The sequence below is a fragment of the Saccostrea cucullata genome, unplaced genomic scaffold (assembly GCF_032062105.1).
Source record: "Saccostrea cucullata isolate Sc308-1 unplaced genomic scaffold, CSIRO_AGI_Scuc_v1 ctg1086, whole genome shotgun sequence".
NCBI classification, from domain to species: Eukaryota; Metazoa; Mollusca; class Bivalvia; order Ostreida; family Ostreidae; genus Saccostrea; species Saccostrea cuccullata.
In genome coordinates, this window is record NW_026920702.1 from 140409 (window position 1) to 161085 (window position 20677).

The 20677-nt window shown below is 34.5% G+C and overlaps 1 protein-coding gene across 2 annotated transcripts; it reads left to right on the forward strand.

Moving 5' to 3' along the window:
* Positions 1-3913: 3913 nt before the first annotated feature.
* On the forward strand, positions 3914-18377 carry LOC134256102 (sorting nexin-25-like). Of its 2 annotated transcripts, XM_062738709.1 has the most exons (22): positions 3914-4177; positions 4562-4722; positions 5083-5214; positions 5587-5762; positions 6433-6619; positions 6955-7025; positions 7492-7586; positions 7707-7820; positions 8037-8128; positions 8355-8394; positions 8529-8651; positions 8982-9132; positions 9996-10186; positions 11784-11924; positions 12276-12431; positions 12586-12693; positions 13040-13170; positions 13515-13583; positions 15274-15417; positions 17358-17539; positions 17662-17762; positions 18038-18377. In XM_062738709.1, exons 1-22 carry the CDS (start codon positions 3953-3955, stop codon positions 18104-18106), a joined length of 2859 nt encoding a protein of 952 aa, XP_062594693.1. In that variant the 5' UTR covers positions 3914-3952; the 3' UTR covers positions 18107-18377. The 2 variants fall into 2 exon arrangements, with proteins under 2 accessions (XP_062594693.1, XP_062594702.1); XM_062738718.1 differs by lacking the exon at positions 13515-13583.
* Positions 18378-20677: the final 2300 nt, after the last annotated feature.

Below are 20677 nucleotides of genomic sequence, written 5' to 3' on the forward strand. Positions count from 1 at the left end.
TAATTTGTAGAAAAATAAGATGTAAAACCATAGTTTAAACTGTCATTTTCAATGAAAAATTAAGAAATCCAGTATTGAAAATGGGAGTTTTTTTCCATATCAGACAAAGAAAATGTATCCAGATTGCCTACAGTTTTTCTGAAAACGGTTATTTGTATGTTCTTAGTCTCTACTTTAAAATAATGTTAAATTTAAGATAGGTATCGGGCCTACTTTTCATGTGATTTCAAATTGAATTCAATGAAAATACTTAATTTTCTACATATTTCTATTACAGCCGTAAAGTACGGGAAAAAGAAAGTTGAAAGTGATTATGACGTCATAATGGATTTAGCTCTGAAAAGTTATTCTAAAGTCATTTACTAGATCTTGACCTTAATTTAAGTTTATCTGTCTGTAATAAAGCGTTAACAATAGATTTTGTTGATAAACATAGATTCACGTTTGTAAACTATAGTTTACAATCGTAAACTATAGTTAAGAGTTGTTAATCATAGTTTCACAAATTGTGAAACTATATTTATCAGATCGTTAACTATAGTTAACGGTTTGTAAACTATAGTTTACAAATCGTGAAACTGTATTTATCAGATAATCTATGTTTTGCAATCGCAAATGATTGTTTTCGGTGTTAAGTATAGTTTACGGTTGTGAAACATAAGATTATCGCGTTAACTATGGTTTACAGATGTGAAATATAGATTAACGTTGTTAACTATAGTTTACGGCTTGTAAACTATAGTTTACAACCGATAAACCTAGTTTATCGATTGTGAAACTATGATTATCTCATTTTTGTGAATTTGGCGTGCCATACCTATCTAATGGTGCAGTTGGTCTACACCCTTCCTTGATAAAATCAACTATTTATTTCAATTGGGCCTAGTTGTCACCACTAATTGGAGCTACATTAAATACACTCTAAATGATGCTTTAATAAAGATTCTGACATGATCAGGCAAGAAAAATAATGTTTTTTTAAAAAGTGCTACACCTATATACATAAACTCTCATGAGAAATAGATAAAAATAAAACTATCAAAACAAGTTTAAATACTTGTACTTTATGTATAATCTTTGAATGCATAAATGATAGGTCTTGTTCACCAATGAATGTTGGAAACATATATAAAATGTCACATTTCACTGTCCAAAAAATACCAATCTCTTTGGACATTGGACAAAAATTTAACTCAAATAAAAGGTGTTTGTAGAACAGTATGCGCCTGGCGGCAACAAAGTTAAAATATATATATATTTTTATCAAAAAGGTCACAGGGTCATTGATCTTAATGTCATTTGAAAGAACATTATAAGTGGAGTATGCGTGCGAAAAATGTAGTCTGTATCTCCTATGGTTCAAAAGTTAGAAAAAAAAAACTATTTTTAGCATAAAGGTCACAGTCAAGGCCACAATGTCATTGGCCTTGGTGTCATTTGTATGAGTTTAATTTGTAAAGCATGCATACCGAATATGAAGTCTATATTTCTTATGGCTCGAAAGTTATTGAAAATTAAGGTTTGAAAAAGCTATTTTTAGCTTGTAGGTCACAGTCAATGTCACAAGGTCATTCACCTTGTTGTCTTTTGAAAGAACTTTTTAGTGGAGTACGCATATCAGTTAAATATCAAGTCTCTACCTTTCAAGGTTCAAAAGTTGTGGCGAAGGTTAAAGTTGACAACAGACAGACAAACAGACAGGACAAAAGCAATATACCCTTCGGATCTATCGATTCGGGCGCTTAACCCCCCCCCCCCCCCCCCCACACACACACACACCCCACCAAAAAAATAACAGTACATTAATTTAAAATGTCAAACAATTCTGGCAAAAGGTTGTACCGACTTATAAACAGGTCAAGGGTAAATCCCTCTAATTCAGTTTAAATGAACCTCTATGAAAATACAACCGACGTACATTGGCGGACCAACTTATAGGCGAGTTATTCTCTTTAGAGAAGTGGACAGGCTATCGCCTACGTGGATGTAGGCGATAGCCTGTCCACTTCTCTAAAGAGAATAATAGGCGAGTATACAGGCGCGGATCTAGAAATTTTTTCCAGGGGGGGTCCACCCAGTCCAAAAAAAATTCCAATCCCAGAAATTTCTTGACAAGCAAAAAAAAAAAAAAACTTAACTCGCCCAAACGTAAAAAACCTGGGGGGTGGGGGTGGGGGGTGGGGGGTAGGCTATGATTTCTATTGCCTCAAATCTTTCACTTTTCATACCAATTTAACACATATTCATGTTCACCAGCAGGGTCAGCGTTTTCCTAGTAGGGTCCACTTTTTTCTTGCTTTAGTATATACATTTTTAAACGTGTAAATTCCAGGGGGGGGGGTCCTGATCCCCCCCCCCCCCCCCGACCCAGCCCCCCTCTAGATCCGCGCATGAGTATATATGGTAGTCCTATAATCCTTTTTATTTTAATTAAAAAAGTTTAATTAAAATAAAAAGGACTACAGGACTACCATATATACTCGCCTATTATTCTCTTTAGAGAAGTGGACAGGCTATCGCCTACGTGGAAGTTGTCAATTTGAATATTTCAAGAATTGACAAAGGCCAGAATAATGGAAAAAACAATCTATGCACACCAATGATGAATTAAATAAAAACCCATACTACATGTATGTCACAGGCACCTGACGTTACTTATTTTTCTTTTAATAAAAAAAATATATACCCATAATAATAATATTAGGTATGGGATTTTTTTTATTAAAAGAAAAATAAGTAACGCAGGTCTCTGTGCTTCGAAACTACAAGTGCTTTTTAAACCCATGTCGGGTTCGGCATACAATATTTTCATAATTATTTTGAAAGTGATTTTTTTTTTCTCAATGCTGATACTGATAAACACGTAACAAGGCAAGTGTTATTTATGTTGTAAGCCTATTATAGAGTCTGATCAAAGGTCGACAAGGTCAGCCAGTCGGAATTAGTAACATGCAAAGTGAAAAGTGCAATGATGATAATGAAAACTTTAAAAAAAATTTGATATACAGAGATATAAATAAATATTCTTTATTAATTATTTATTCATTAAAACCACTCTGTCACAAATATACATGAACACATTAAAGGAAAATTTCTCAGAACTGAAGTCCACACAAACAGTCTAGCTTGTTTTGAACAGGTTGGGACCAATCGCCCAAATGGGATATAATAGTCCGTTAGGGATATAATATCCCAAACGGGCTATAAATTTACAGTGCAAAAATTAAAAATTTTTATTTTGGCAAGAAATATCCTAAATCCGCATCAAAACACTTAAAAAGGAATAACTTTTGGTAAGCAAGTTTTTCTGCAACCAACCGTTTGTAAGATTGATCCCCAAGAAGTTAAGGAACTTCCGAGGGATCAATCTCCTAAACAATGGGCATACAGGAAAACTTGTCAACCAAAAGTTATTCCTTTTTCAGTGTCCTGATGCCGGATTTATGATATTTATAGCCAAAATAAAAATTTTCATTTTTTGCACTGTAAATTTATAGCCATTTGGGATATTATATCCCTAACGGACTATTATATCCCATTTGGGCGATTGGTCCCAACCTGTTGAAGCTTCTTATCCCATATAATGTCAGATCGAATCAGCCCACTGTCTTTCTAAAGGTTAATTTTTAATGTATTTATTTATTTATTTTGTATTTTCAAATATTATAAGCATGTACAATGGAAAAAAAATTGTCCATTAATTGTAACCAAAAAGTATTTGAACATCTAATCAAAATTCTAATGACTAACAATTTAGAGAGTGTATTCATCAACATAATCATTATCATGGATATACTAATTTCAAGTTATTGTATCTTTACATAGATTTCATGCATTTGATTAAAATTAGTAAATTATTCATGGCCAATATCTTGGTGAGTTAATTTACATTGAAAGTTTTGCTCTTTTTATAGCTAGATCATGTAGATGAATGAGAACTGTGTAGAAGGATATGGCTCCCACAAGATACATCATTCTTGGAGGCGGGGTAGCAGTCTTGGCTATTGGTTACCACTATGAGGTCATTGGCACAGTCCTGTCTCTGTTGGTCCATTGTGTGATAGCCGTACTAGGTATCTATCTTGGTGTGACATGGTCTCTGGTCCAGGGAAAAACGTACAAACCAGCCTCCCAGCCCCGGGAGTCAAAAATGGCACAGGAACTCATCAAATTGATGGTAAATTAATATTTGTATACACTGTGGAGGTAAATATTGCTGTAAATAGGTGCATTGTAAACCAACTTTCATTCGTGTGCGAGAAATGTTCGGAAGGCTCGCGAGAGAGAGGTTATTGTGAATATTTCTCGCAGTGAACGGGTCCTCAGAGTCTCTGTGTCTATTTAGAACAGATCGAAAACGTCTTGATCGTGAAAATTTATCGTCAAGAATTTGTTTACACATGATAAATCGTGAAATTGAGTCGCCACGAATAAAAGTTGGTTTGCAGTATTTAGAATTAATATTAAGAGAAATTATCATGTTGCAATATATTAAAAAAACACTTATCTGATTTGATCACCAGATTATCATATTTTAATTGATATAATGGATTACTTGTAGGAAAAAAGGTATGAGAAGAAATCGGAGACAAAGAAAGTAGTGATAACAAGAAATGTAGATGGCGCGTTACAGGAAGTTCTTGACCTTATCATGAGAGACTATATCATGTCATGGTATGCTGATCTGTCGAAGGACCATGAAGCTTTTTTAAGTTCTCTAAGGTTTGTACTGTAAATCACCAAATTTTCGCAACACAATACCTTCTTTTCATAGCCAGAAAAATGATTTTGATTTTTAGGAACGATTTCTGTTCCTTATCTTCAACCTTTTACATTAAAAACAAAAATATTTGTCGTCCAAATTAAATTAGTACAGTTGATTGAATACTAAATTTTATTTATCCATTTTTCCAGTTTGATAAAGCAGCCTACATGTAAATATATGTGTACTTGTATATGACAATATTTCAAAGTTTACATATATCTACTGTATCTTTTTTCTTCAAATTGTAACATATTTTTAGAGCAAGATGAGAGAATATTCAGTTGTGGTTATCAATATATCTTTCAAATTCATTTTAGAAGTGACATATGGGTGATGATTGAATCTTTGACAAACAGATTGAAGAAGATAGACAAAATGAAGCTGATTACGGAGGACGTCATTCTGAAAATCCACAAACATTTCCAGGAGATCAGAGAATACAGGAAGAGGTACAGCCAATATTATTACTTAATGATCTTGTTCTATATATGATGTGTGTCATCATAGAAAAAAGTCAACTGCAGGTATAGCAATTTAGCTTATACCTTTGTATACTTTTGTGGAACTTTTGCTACACAGTATTTGTTTTATGAGCCTGTTGAAAAACTATTAAGAAAATTTATTTCAAGTCCAATTTTGTTATTTTCTATGCTTTTTATATAAAAAAAAAAAACAAACGACACCCTGTCTATATTATTCTGACACAAATTTTCTCTCTCCATGTGCATGTCAGAATAGAAGGTTACACTGTATACATGTAAGTTCATGATTACCATAAACCTATCTGAGTAATGTAGTTAAGCTTGTGTCTATAAACACAGAGAAGATGACAAAATAGCCAAGAAATTCATTTTACATCCCTGGCTGGATAACGAGGAGACAGAGACAGAATTTCTGAGGAAGGTTTGTGAATCTCTGCTGATAGCACTGCTACCCAAGGAATACATTCGCTGTCACACACTGCGGAGAATGCTGAGAGAAATACTGACATCATCAGGTAAGAAATTACAGTAAGTTACTGAAATTACTGGAAGTTACTGAAATTACTTGAAGTTCCTGAAATTACTTGAAGTTACTGAAATTATTTGAAGTTACTGAATTATTGTAAAGCTAGAAATTAAAGCTAGTCAGAACTTAAAGGTAGTGATAGAAGGTTAAGGACACTTGTTTTCTATGTAGAATTAAAAATTTTGAAATGAATTTAAAATTACTAAAACCAAACTATCATTCAAAACTTTTATTTGCAATAGTTTTACATCTTAAATTAGCAGACATATTCTAGCAAGCATTTCTACATTTGTTGACAAAAAAAGATTTACAGGAAGAAATATTTTAAGTTCAAGTTGGTCAAGAAATACATGAATATTTCTCAGTGCCCTTCTCTAATAGTTGATTTACATCGTGTAAAGATTTGGATCAAAGCTAGACATTATAAAGATATGGAGAGAGTAAAAAATACTATGTTAAATTGGTTTGATAATTGATATCCTAATTTAGATAAGCATAGAACAATATTGCAACAGTATGCTTAAATTTTACCTTCGATTCAAAATGATTATTATGATTATATTTAAGTTTTAAAAAATAATTTTGACCTTTGAAAACATATAAACTTTTTTTAAAAACTGTTTTATGTATTTGTTTTGTATTTATACATGTATTTCCAGTTCTGAAACCCTCCGTGGACATGATATGTGATCCTGACTACATAAATCAGAAACTAATAAACTACATTGATTACCGACGACAGCTTTCTGAGGATACTCGTAAGAAGTATACGTATGCAGCTACGTACGAGGAATTCGTGAAACTCATTGACAAGTGTGACGATATAGAGCACCTTAAACAAATAAGGTTATACCAGCTTAATTTTAATATCAAAATACACTGCACATGCGCTTTAATACTTGTTTAGTATTATTTGTCTTTAGTAATGATACATATTTTTCAAAAAAATGAGATTTTGGTTCGTTAAGAAGGAGTAAATGAAATGAAGAAAATGAGAAATGTAAACATAAACAATGTGCAACCAACTGTTATTTGAAAAATTAATGCATTCAATGAGAAAAGAATTTTCTACAACATGTTACCATGGATGTACAGTAGAAAGTTATATGAACTGTAAGTGGAATATTTTTATAATAAATCTCTTGGATTTGTATTCATTATGTGCATTTTGTGTTTTACAGGTACAATATCATGACAGAAATAATCCATGCAACAACCATTCAGAACATTAAAAAGGAACAGAACATTCCAGGTACCATTTATTTACAGGGAGAATTTGGCTCAGAGAATAGCTGTAGTTTTATAAAGAATTTCATAGGCATAAAATCGGAATTAAATTGGTGTATGCAGTACATATAGAAATATATTTCTTTTACACATGTATTATCCGCCAAAATATGGCTGAAATATTGCCGACTCGGCATTAAACAATATAAAATCAATTTTAAAACATATATACACATGTATTTTCATTGTCACAGTGGTTTTATTTACACTATGAATGCAGTCACCTTTTTTTTGCAGAAATTTGTTTCAGCATACTTGAAGGCCCACATTGGCAATCTAAGAAATCAGTGTAATTTTCTACCCACAGAAATTGTGATTCTGTGATGAAAATTTTTATAAGCAGGAAATGTGTGTAGAATACCTTGAAAAATTCTTCACATCTATTGTGCATGAGTCTCGTACATGATACAGTAATATTCTTGTTCTGACAGAAAAACCATTGAAACCTGGTGAGAAAGGACCATCTCGAGCCATGGGTAAAGGGGATCTTCTAAAAGCTAGAAATCTGAAGAGATACATAAATCAGGTAGTCATTTTGTGTGCATAAATTTTTGCTGATTGGTGTTTAATAAAACATTTTTATAGATTGACAAATCTCATAGCTCAGGTTGATCGAATCTCTGGGATTTCTTCCTTTTTCTTATAGCTGACTATTGCCAAAGTTCACAGTGAGAAGAGAATACATGCCTTAGGGGGACCAGATTACAAGAGCTATGAAACAACAGAGGACCCAGAGGGAATGGTCACAAAGAGTACAAAGGTACTGGTCAATGATTGCAGGGATGTTAGCAACCCCCCCCCTTAAAAAAATATCTTCGTGGATATAAAAAAATTCCTACATCATCACAACACCAGCATCTTCAAGTTTGATCTTATGCACATATCAATACATACACTATATATGTGTGTTGCAAATTATAGAAAATTTTTAAAAAGTTTAATAGAATACAAAACAATTTTCTTTTTATTTGTGCAGATTTTGTCCTTTGAAGAAGTGATGGATTCAGTGGAAGCTAAAATGGAATTTTACAAATTTTTAGAAAAAGATGACAACCATTCCTTGCTTGGGTAAATTGAATAAATATAAGGAAACTTAAACATTTGAAGTTGTGTAACAAGATAAAAAAATCATGTTAGATTCAGTGATTGAAGTGTTTACCAATTTTCTTGGGAATAACACTACAGCGTATCTTTTGCAGTTTGTTACTGTATGATTTAAAGTATGTATGTTGTTTTATTGGACCAATATTTAAAAAAAACAACAACCAGTTATTTCCATTTTGATTATTACTAGATTTTGCATGGCTGTAGAAAGACTTGAGACTGCTGAAAAGGTAAGAATAACAAGATTATGAAAAGTACATAAATCTATAAAAATAACACCTCAATAAATCATAATAAAATTGATGGACTATTCAATCTATTGTAAAAAATTCATTTTTTAAGACATTAATTTCTATCCTTTCAGAGGAAGCAGTATCAGTTGGGTAAGGAGATATTTGACAAATACATCGCCAGTAGTACGAGTGCGGTCAAGCTGGACAGGGGAACCGTGAAAGACATGGAGGCGTTCTTACTGGGGAACTCACCTGTAAGTTGTCTATTAAGTTACATAGGGCAGATTCCTGTTTACTATTAATTTAATCTGAAGTCCATCCTTTTTGATGGGAAAGAAAAGTTCAGTTGTTGATCATTTTTCTTGGAGCTTTAAGCAATTGCACATACCCGGTAGCTGAGTGATAAACCTAAGGCTTTTTACAATATATGTACCATTAATCATAGAAAAATAAAGTTTTGCTAACCAGTCAATGACATATGTATACATTTCTGATAATGCACATTCCCATGTAGGTTATGACTGTATAGAATTTAAGGGAAAAGTACAATTTTATTTGTGTACAGTCTTACATGTATATTGTAGGACTATGGAGCATTTGAGAGGGGAGAGAAGACTGTCTTGGACATCTTGAAGAAGCAGTACTATCCATCATTTCTTGTCAGTGATATTTACCATAAGTATATGAAGTCCTTAGAACAAGATACCCCAGCTGATCTCACAGAACAAAGGAAAGGTATACAACTGGCTTGTGCATAAAAGTACACAGTCAAACTTCATTATCTTGAAGTTGATAAGGCCAAAAAAAATTAATCAATAGTTTCTCAGGCACCGCCGCATCAGTTTAAAAACGGCCGCATTGATCAATTTTATTGACATATTGAAAAGGAAAATAACTGTATTTTTCCAAGTTGAAAAAGAAAATCGAGTTATTCCCCTTTTAATAAAAGCTAAGATAGACGTTTTTATTAAAAAAACATTATATTTCTTCTAGATTTACAGAATTTTATGAATTAATTTTTAAAATAATGTTTGGAATAACATTATTTAAAGTTGAATACATATTATAACTAATTTCAGAGAACAAAAATTAAGAAGTAGTAGACATTACCATTTTATTGAACAAATGGCTTTAAAAAAGTGTTAAACCTGCTTCAAAAAAAAAAGCCTGCCTGCCTCATTGTATTTTGAATTTTTTGGCCTGAGAAACAATTTATTAATTTTTTTGGGCCTAAGACTTTGAGGTATCTTCAATTTGAAGATACTAAAAGAAAAAATAGTTGGGATTTCAAAATCAGTTCAACATAGTTGTCATATTCAAGATATATTTGTTTGAGATATCAAAATTCCACTTTATATACAGAACATGCCAAGTTATCTCTGAATATCTGAATGTTATAGCCTCACAAAAAATCTTTAAAAATGGATTTATGGTGCCTTAGGCATTACTCTGATTTTGACAGAGGGTATTAACATTTTGTAGATACAATATTCTTTTGTTGATTGATTATTCTTTTAGTAGATTTCTTCATTCTTTTCCAGATTTACTGTTCTTTTGTAGATTTACTGTTCTTTTGTAGATTTACTGTTCTTTTGTAGATTTACTGTTCTTCCAGCCAGACAGTGATGAGGAGGAGGTCTACATGGACTTTAACAGTGATGACAGTGTTATTTTTAAGGATCAGTCTTACTTTGCTCAGCAGAAACTGGAGCAGCTGGATGGGAAAATCCAGAACAAGAGCCATGCACTAAAAGCCATCAGAGAATCACGGAAAATGGATGATGTGAAGGTTTGAGACTAAAACAATGTACAATTTTATAATTTCATGTATATATTTATACTATAGATATTTGTGAAAGATATTCAATTTTATTATACCCCCCGCAAACGAAGTTTGGGGGGGTATATAGGAATCACCTTGTCCGTCTGTCTGTCTGTCCGTCCGTCCATCTAGCTGTCTGTCCGTCTGTCTGTGCAAACGTGTCCGGTCCATATCTTTCTAACGGAGGAACATTAGAATCTACTACTCCACACAAAGATTGCCCATGACCCAAAGGTGTGTCATGACCTTGACCCAAAGTCATTTGGGGAAGTTCAAGGTCATTAGAAGAAAAATTTCATAATTCGTGTCCTGCCCATATCTTTCTTATGGATAAACTTGGTAGGTTCTCATTTCACACAAAGATTGCCCATGACCCAAGGGTTTGTCATGACCTTGACTTAAGGTCATTTGGGGAAGTTCAAGGTCACTGGAAGAAAAATTTCATAATTTGTCTCCGGTCCATATCTTTCTTATGGATAAACTTGGTATGTTCTCATTTCACACAAAGATACCTCATGACCTATGTGTGTGTCATGACTTTGACCCAAGGTCATCTGTGCAAGTTCAAGGTCACTGGAAGAAATATTGTATGATTCATGTTTGATACATATCTTTATCATGGAAAAACTTATCTCTGCAGAATCCAGCGGGGGTATTTTGTCCCGTTTGGACAGTTCTAGTTTCTTTTATCAGACTAATGAGTCAAAAAAAAGAATTTTTTACTCAAAATTTATTTTTATGCGCCCGGATCGATAGATCCGAGGCGTATATTGTTTTTGTCCTGTCTGTTTGTCTGTTTGTCTGTTTATCTGTTTGTCTGTTTATCTGTTTGTCTGTTTGTCTGTTTGTCTGTCTGTCTGTCTGTTGTCAACTTTAACCTTCGCCATAACTTTTGAAGCATGAGAGATAGACTTCGTATTTGGTATGCATATTCGACCAATGAAGCTCTTTCAAATGGCACCAAGGTCAATGACCTTGTGACCTTGACTGTGACCTATATGCTAAAAATAGTTTTTTTTGAACTTTCGCCATAACTTTTGAAACATGAGAGATAGAGACTTCATAATTGATATGCATACTCTACTAATAAAGCTCTTTCAAATGACATCAAGGTCATGACCTTGTGACCTTGACTGTGACCTATATGCTAAAAATAGCTTTTTAGACTTTTCGCCATAACTTTTGAACCATGACAGATAGGTACTTCATATTTGGTATGCATACTTTACTAATAAAGTTCTTTCAAATGACACCAAGGTCGATGACCTTGTGGCCTTGACTGTGACTTATCTGCAAAAAATAGTGTTTTTGAACTTTGTTACCACCGGGCGCATAGTGTTTCACAAACACATCTTGTTTTAAACACTCACTGTTATAATATTCATGAAGAGCAGGATTTTTGCACCCTGCTTTGAAGTATAGTATGAGAACGTGGTGTTTAAACTTCAGTATTCACAAACAAGTTCTTTCAGAAGACCTCATTTCTCATGAAATGTACATGTACAGTATATGAAAAGTTTAAAGTATTATCCTTACATCATATTTTTTTCTATCTTGTATGAAGACAGAGAAGATAGAGAAGGACTTGGAGGGGGAGTTGGAGCAGTTGATCCTACAGAGGAGGCAGCTAGAGATCCACATCCTGAGAACTCAGAAGTGGTGTGAGAACCAGGGCTCCTGGAGGGCCACGATCTACGAAGCCCAGGTCAGGGGGTGTAGGGTATTGTAGTACAGTGGTTCAGACTGTACTCTTCATTCAAAAGCTTAATCATGGACGAATAAATAGACTAGTGTTACACTGGACACAAGTTTACATACAGTGTACGTATATACAAATACCAGTGGCATGATATAGAGTACACTGTACTTGTAGGGAATATCCATGGCAAAAGAAGTATTTAACACATATTGTAAATAGAATTAAGTTGTATTTTGTTTACTGTACTCAATTTGTATATTGTTTTAGGTTAAAATATGTAAAAGCAATGTACTTGTATTAAGGATTTCTGATTTGTTTATTCCTACATCTTCTCTATTTTTGGTTTATCCCACACAGATTGTTGAGGAGGATGATAAGAGGATCCCTACCTTTGTTTTGATTGTACATCTGACCGGACAGGAAAAGTCCTACAATCTCCAACACAGTGCCGAGGGCTGGCTAGTCACCAGAACTATCCCAGATTTCAACAGGCTCCACGAGAAACTCACAGAGGTGAGTTATACTAGTGGATGATACTTTGAGAAACTTGAAATCTTTATCTGTCTTTCTTTCTCTCGTATTTTCTCTCTCACTCACTCTCTGCTTGGTCTAAAATGACAATGTTTTTTCCATAAACATATATTTTTCTTGATTTATGTCTTTACAGATTGGACCTTGGTTGAAGAAGAAAGAACTTCCATCTGTGCGGCGATTCACGACCCTGGACGACAAATTCTTGACCGAGTGTAAGAGAATACTGAATGATTATCTCAGTGTGAGTGTGACCCTTTACTAGAGTCTAAATGATTTATTGATCATTTTCTCTTAATTTGTGGTAGTTTTATTTTATACACTGGTGACATTTAGAATTTCAAAGATTGCTTCAAGATAATATGTCACAGGTGGTGAAAAGTCAGGTCGGGACTCGAACCCAGGGCTTCTTGGTAACCGTCCCAGCACTCTAACCAACTGAGCTATTGAGACCCGATATATTGACTGAATTTCACACACATGTGAACCCAGTGACAATTATATTATCTTGAAGCAATCTTTGAGGGATTTTGATTTTTGGTCCTGGAGCCTACTAATATACTGTACTGACATCACATTTCTATTTTTAGGCTGTAATGAAGGACGGAATGATGGCCCAGAGTGAGGCTCTCTACGGCTTTCTGACGCCTACACCGGAATTCTTCATGCACAGGAAACCAGAGAAAAAGAAAGAGTTCTTCATCACCTCCATTATTAAAAGGTCAGTATATCTCTGACTTATCATTATAAATGAATCTGAGTCAAGTTAGAATTGACAATTGAAATGTTCAACAGTTCAATATCCCATGTATCCTGTATTTACTAATAATGGACAGTATTTACAATGAAATCTGTAACCTAACCATTAACTTGATCCAATTCCTACTTTCTATTTTAAAATTCACTTTAACTTTGCTTTCTCGTTTGAGATAACAAGAATAGACTGTACATTTTATCTTTTTAAAAAAGATTTAGCATCTCCTTAGTTTGCACTCTCATTTTTCAAATATATATTTATATTTGGCATGTGATATATTATTAGGTAGATTTTCTATCACACTGTAGCTTGCCAATTGGTCAGTACAAACAAGTGAACGAAGACGAACTAAAACTGGTGGATGAAGAAGATGATGGGTAGGGATCAGTGTGCTGTCTCTGACTGCAGACTGTAAAGTCATGTCTGTACTGTAATGTTTATTATTATACCTCATTATAAATATTCTATACAACGCGTTATCTGATTGGTTCTAAGTTATCACATGATCGGGCCGTAAAACTTCATATTTCCCGGTCGTCGGCACGCTTTTCATCATATTCCACCTCTTCGGAACACCTAGTGTATTTTCCCGCAATATAGTTCTTGTTCGTTGAACGAAAACTCCCGAGAGAAGTAGACGTCACAATAGCCTGGTTTACGTCACAAAACTGATGATATTAATGTGTTGAACAAAAGGTTTTATAGAAACTTTACGTAAAAAATGAAAATGAATTTGAGAGAAGTTTGTTTATTTCAAAGGTTTTGCTTGTTTCGGTATAATAAACAATTCATTGCATGAATGTTCGGGAAACATGAAGACTTATTCAGCCAAGAAATATCATATTCCCCTCGGGCGAAGCCCCCAGGGAATATGATTTTTCTTGGCTGAATAAGTCTTCATATTTCCCTCACTATCATGCAATAAATGTATATTATTATACCTCATTATAAATATTCTAAACAACGCTTTATCTGATTGGTTCTAAGTTATCACGTGATCGGGATGTAAAACTTCATATTTCCCGGTCGTCAGCACGCTTTTCATCATATTCCACCTCTTCGGAACACCAAGGGTATTTTCCCGCAATATAGTTCTCGTTCGTTGAACGAAAACTCCCGAGAGAAGTAGACGTCACAATAGCCTGGTTTACGTCACAAAACTGATGTTAATGTGTTGATCAAAGGGTTTTATAATAACCTTACGTAAAAAAATAAAAGTGAATTTGAGAGCAGTGCTGAATTTGAAAGTTTATGTTTATTTCAAAGGTTTTGCTTGTTTCGGTATAATAAACAATTCATTGCATGAATGTTCAGGTAACATGAAGACTTATTCAGCCAAGAAAAATCATATTCCCCCTCGGGGGAAAAATGAAATTGAAAAATGGTTCCTCATTTATGAAGAGATTTCTACATTTTATGTACAAGTTATTTCAGAAGTTATTTCACTGTGAATGGTGAAAAAGACTGCCTAAGAAAAAAAAAATGCAAACTTTAAACCGGTGTGTTTAAAAGTACTGTATCATTATTTTTACACTACAGTGTATATACAATATACATGCCTTTCAAATTTTATCCAGGTACTTGTACTTTCTAAATCTAACATCTGATATAGCTTGAACAGTATGCACATTCATGTAAAAATGTGTTGCTTTCTAGTAATTTCATAACCATTTGACTTTAAAGAGGACATATATGAATACTTGCACAGAAAATGAACACCTATTTACTGATGAATCTAGATTGCATCATTTAATTTTCTGACACATTCCTTCAAAGTTATAAATCCTGAAATCATTAGCATCTATTGAGCATTTCTCACTACTTAATGTTAAGTTTATGATTCAAAGTAAAAAATATAGGGAATAAAATATTACATGAGTCACGGTCACATACCACGTGAGAGATGTTGTATGTGGCATCAAGCACTGGGTGACTCGCCCAGTGCTTGATGCCACATACGACATCTCTCAAATTATGGCAACTAGTCACTCAAATTCAGTAATTAAAAACATCTCAAAATATTGCATCCAAGATGATTTTTTAGTGTGACTTTTTTCTCCCATTCAGTTCCAAGTTGGACAGGAAGGACTCGATTGCCGAGCCCTTCTACAGACTTGTGGACGAGGTGTTTGAGTGTCACGGAATGTTTAAATGGCTGAGACGCAGCTTCATCATGTTTGTAGAAGTCACCTTTGGAAGATCTATAAACAGGTGGGTACATTGATTAAATTCTGTATTTCTCAATGGCAGATGTTTGCACCATTTAGGTTCAAGAAACATTGGATTTTGACTTGGATTTTAAACTTTAAAGTTACATGTGTGAAATTTGCTAGTTTTTAGCTCACCTGAGCCGAAGGCTCAAGTGAGCTTTTCTGATCACATTTTGTCCGTCGTCCGTCCGTCTGTCCGTCTGTCTGTCCGTCTGTCTGTCCGTCTGTAAACTTTTCACATTTTCGACTTCTTCTCAAGAACCACTGGGCCAATTTTGACCAAACTTGGTACAAAGCATCCTTGGGTAAAGGGGAATTTAAATTGTTAAAATGAAGGGACATATCCCCTCGCAAGAGGAGATAATCAAAAAAAGACAAAAATAGGGTGGGGTCATTAAAAAATCTTCTTCTCAAGAACCACTGGGCCAGTAAAGCTGAAACTTATGTGGAAGCATCCTGGTATAGTGTAGATTCTAAATTGTTCAAATCATGACCCCCGGGGGAAGGGCGGGGCCACAATGGGGAATCAAAGTTTTATATAGAAATATATAGGAAAAATCTTTGAAAATCTTCTCCTCAAGAACCACTGGGCCAGAAAAGCTGAAACTTATGTGGAAGCATCCTGGTATAGTGTAGATTCTAAATTGTTCAAATCATGACCCCCGGGGGAAGGGCGGGGCCACAATGGGGAATCAAAGTTTTATATAGAAATATATAGGAAAAATCTTTGAAAATCTTCTTCTCAAGAACCACTGGGCCAGAAAAGCTGAAACTTATATGGAAGCATCCTGGTATAGTGTAGATTCTAAATTGTTCAAATTATGACCCCCGGGGAAAGGGCGGGGCCACAATGGGGAATCAAAGTTTTATATAGAAATGTGTAGGAAAAATCTTTGAAAATCTTCTTCTCAAGAACCACTGGGCCAGAAAAGCTGAAACTTATGTGGAAGCATCCTGGTATAGTGTAGATTCTAAATTGTTCAAATCATGACCCCCGGGGGAAGGGCGGGGCCACAATGGGGAATCAAAGTTTTATATAGAAATATATAGGAAAAATCTTTGAAAATCTTCTTCTCAAGAACCACTGGGCCAGAAAAGCTGAAACTTATATGGAAGCATCCTGGTATAGTGTAGATTCTAAATTGTTCAAATCATGACCCCCGGGGGAAGGGCGGGGCCACAATGGGGAATCAAAGTTTTACATAGAAATATATAGGAAAAATCTTCGAAAATCTTCTTCTCAAAGAACCACTGGGCCAGAAAAGCTGAAACTTATGTGGAAGCATCCTGGTATAGTGTAGATTCTAAATTGTTCAAATAATGACACCCGGGGGAAGGGCGGGGCCACAATGGGGAATCAAAGTTTTATATAGAAATGTATAGGAAAAATCTTTGAAAATCTTCTTCTCAAGAACCACTGTGCCAGAAAAGCTGAAACTTATGTTAAAGCATTCTGGTATAGTGTAAATTCTAAATTGTAGGAATCATGACCCCCGATGGAAGGGCGGGGCCATTATAGGGAATCAAAGTTTTACATAGAAATATATAGGAAAAATCTTTGAAAATCTTCTTCTCAGGAACCACTGGGCCAAAAAAGCTGAAACATATGTGCCAATGGAAGGATCATGGGGTAGTGTAGATTTCAAAATGTCTAAATTATGATCAGTGGGGTAATGTGGGGATGCATTATGTATAACAAGGGTGAAATCTGGTAAAGAACAGAATGGTCAAAGCTTCTCAGGTGAGCGATGTGGCCCATGGGCCTCTTGTTCAAATTTACTTTCATAAGAGTTAGTTGGTTAATAAAGTAGGCTTGATATTAGTGATAGATGACACATTTCACCACTATACTCACACACACAGGAATTTTTCAGGGTGATTGGCTTTACAAATACATGTAATGCAAATATTGGAGATACAAATTGGCACATTACTTTGTAGACAACTGCGAGAAACAGTGGACTGGGTATTTTCTGAGAGCATGATCATTTACTACATCACTTTGTTTAAGAACTCCATGTGGCCCAATGGCAAGCTAGCTGAACCTCCAACCCCAAAGACAGATCTCCAAAAATTACAAACAAGGCTAGAAGCCAAGGAGAAGTTCTTAAACAACATGCCAGGTAAATTGATCTCTTTCAATATCAGAGTATACATATTGTTGTTAAAAATTACATTGTGCTATTTTGGAGAAGTTTATTTACCCGGTATTTCTGAAAATAATGAGAATTTTTTCCACTTTCAGATGCAGTCAGGACACTTTTAGGAGAGGAGAATGGTAGAAGAGGGGCTATCAAAATGTTCGAGGTTTTACAAGACACAAGACTCAACAAACACCTCTTTTATGTAAGTATTTGACATATTTGTTGATGATGAGAATCTATACCCAGTAATTATATTATTTTCCTGCCAGTGCATAGAACCTTAAGGATAGAAGAGGAAGAAAAAAAGACAATATTTTAAAATTTTCCTGCTTTAAATAGAACATTTATTATAGAAGGGGAAGAATAAAACAATATGAATTGTAACTAAATACCAAATAAGTGCTAAGAGTTAGTACAACAAATAATAATATCTTTATCAACATGTAATACCTAATACTGTATTACTTTTGTTCTCAGGGTCTTTTGGAGGTTTTTCTGTTGGAAATCTGTCCAGAACTGAAGGGAGGTACAGAGTCTGCTCAGTGACGGACCAAAAACAACACAATTACATTGTATAAAGGACAGTTGTGAAAAATTAGTTGTTCAAAATGTGTCATTATAGACAAGAGGTGGACTGTATTCAAGGTACAGGGATTGTGCAATTAGAACATGTAGAAAAGAAATATATGTATTATATTTATATTTTTTGTATGAATTTCTTGTTGCAATATAAATTTTAAAATTTATTTCTACTCTGTTATTCTTCCTATATTATTGTATTTAAAAAGAACATGCATTTGCAGTTCAAATTGTTTACAATTAATAAAAACAAATATAAATACACCTGCATGTATTTGAAATTGTTGTCAGTACTGGTATACCGGTATTCAATCCTTTGCACAGAGACTTGATTCTTAGTACCTTAGTACATGTAACTCTTTGAACCAAACTTTTTTGGACCAGGTCCTTTCAGAAATACCCCAACTACAGCTGTATAAGGCCTACATATACTTGGGATAGACCAAACTTGCATGAATGATGTATGCATTGAGGGATGTACACAACCCAACCTGATACTGACTTGTGCATTTTCAACCAAACTAGTGTGGATGAGGTATCTTATACGTAAGGACACTACCAGTTCTGCATCAGATGCAGGATACAAGCCTGGTCCAAAAAGTTTGGTTCAAAGAGTTGCAAGTCAAACTCCAAAGGTCAAGGTCAAATTTAAAGGTCAAAATTGTTTATATCAAAAGTAATTAAGGTCTAGTCACAAGAAATACACTTGTGAAATATGAAAGCCTTAGTAATATTTTGTTTACTTCGAAAGTTATGGTCAAGGTTAAATTTTTTTTAAAGGAAGTCAAACTCTATATATGGTCAAGTTCAAAAGTTTATATTTTATACATTCGCTGTGTTTTTCTACTAAGCCAACTGTGAAATTGATTTGAAAACCCATTTTGTGTATACTCATGCGTAGAAATATACATGGAGAGACGTGCGGTAACGTGACGTCATAATAAAGCTGCAGTGACGTTAGTATAAATGCAATAGGGCAGCGAGAAATTCAAATATTGAGTATATTTTAGTTGCTTCCAAACTTGCAAAATGTAGAGGCCTATAGACCCTTTTCCTATAAAATATTTTGCCTAGGAGTTATTCTCCGCCTTCTTGTAGGGCAAAGTAGTGAATTTACCTCTTTGAGCAACCAATTTTTAATATGCATGCAAGAAATATATGTTGGAAAATATTTACAATTTTAAAATCATGAATTAATAGAAGCCTTGACAAACATATATTCATAAGAAAAATAGTGTTATCTTTACCTCATTAACCAGGATAACAAATTGAACTGACTTGAATAATGAAGGGAACTGGATATGTTGCCCTACAATATGGCGGCTAAGGGGAATAACTCCTAGACAAAATATGTCATAGGAAAAGGGTCTATATAGCGCGCTTCATGATATATGCCTACTTGACAAGTGTGTGTGATTCACACACCAATAACTTACACAAAACTTAAAAACATTCCTCAATTATACTAATTGAAAGGTCTTGTCACAATGAATATACAATCATATGATGTGCAAAACCCCTAGCACCAACTGTTCAAAAGTTATGGCCAAGGTTAAAGATTCAACTTTTTGGTAAAAGTGGAACATAAAACTCGAAGGTCAAGTGGTCAAATTTGGTGGTATCCAAAGACAGGTGTTGTCACATTAATTACTTAATTACCTATGAAAAATAAAAGCCATACCCCCACCCATTCAAAAGTTATAGGCAAGGTTAAAGTTTTGCAGATAATTATAATCAGACAGATGGACTGGGTAAAACTCTTCAATAAATTTATGTGATATTTGCCTTATTTAGATAACATTCATCATCAGGCAAATAGCAAAGGGGGGGGGGGGGGGCTGCCCCCCCTTTTTTTCCCAACATTACTTTTACTATTGGAAATGTTCAGTGAATGGCTGGTTGCCCCCCCCCCCCCCCCCACACACACACACACTTTATACATGTACCATAGGAAATTGATATAAGGGAAATGTAGCGCTGAATATAAAAAAAATTGGTATTGAAAGAAGTTAGCATTGAAAAAAGTTGACCCTTACCCCCACACCCCACGAAACTTTTTCAATTAAGTAAAAAAAAAATTCTCTGGCTCCCCCCCCCTCTTTCAAAAACGATGCTACGTCGGCGCGTCGATTTACCCAAATGGACCCAAATGGAACCCAAATGGAAACAAATGGACCCAAATGGAAACACAAATGGACCCAAATGGAAATCAAATGGAATATTAAACATGTATTATCGTATTTTAATACTTATTTAAAATGATGAAAATAATGAACTTACAGTTACAAATGGATTTTTTTTTAAAATTATTAATCTCTAATATTGTATTTTGAAGCATGAAGTTTTGATAGTATTCTATATACCGGCAAAATTATTTGGGTTAGGGGCGGGGGTGGGTGGGTTGTGGGTTGGCATGGCCCCCCCCCCCCCCCCCTCCACCCCCCCCCCCCCATCCGTTCCTACGGCCATAAAAAATATCAAATACTTCAGTTTTGTATTTAAGTATGTTCAGTAGTTATTACAAATAGAATTAAATCG

Coding starts and splice junctions, on each gene's coding strand:
- LOC134256102 (XM_062738709.1), top strand. CDS start 3,953: ATGGCTCCCACAAGATACATCATTCTTGGAGGCGGGGTAGCAGTCTTG. Junction 5,763..6,432: donor AGAAATACTGACATCATCAG/GTAAGAAATTAC, acceptor ATGTATTTCCAG/TTCTGAAACCCTCCGTGGAC. Junction 13,584..15,273: donor GTGGATGAAGAAGATGATGG/GTAGGGATCAGT, acceptor TCTCCCATTCAG/TTCCAAGTTGGACAGGAAGG.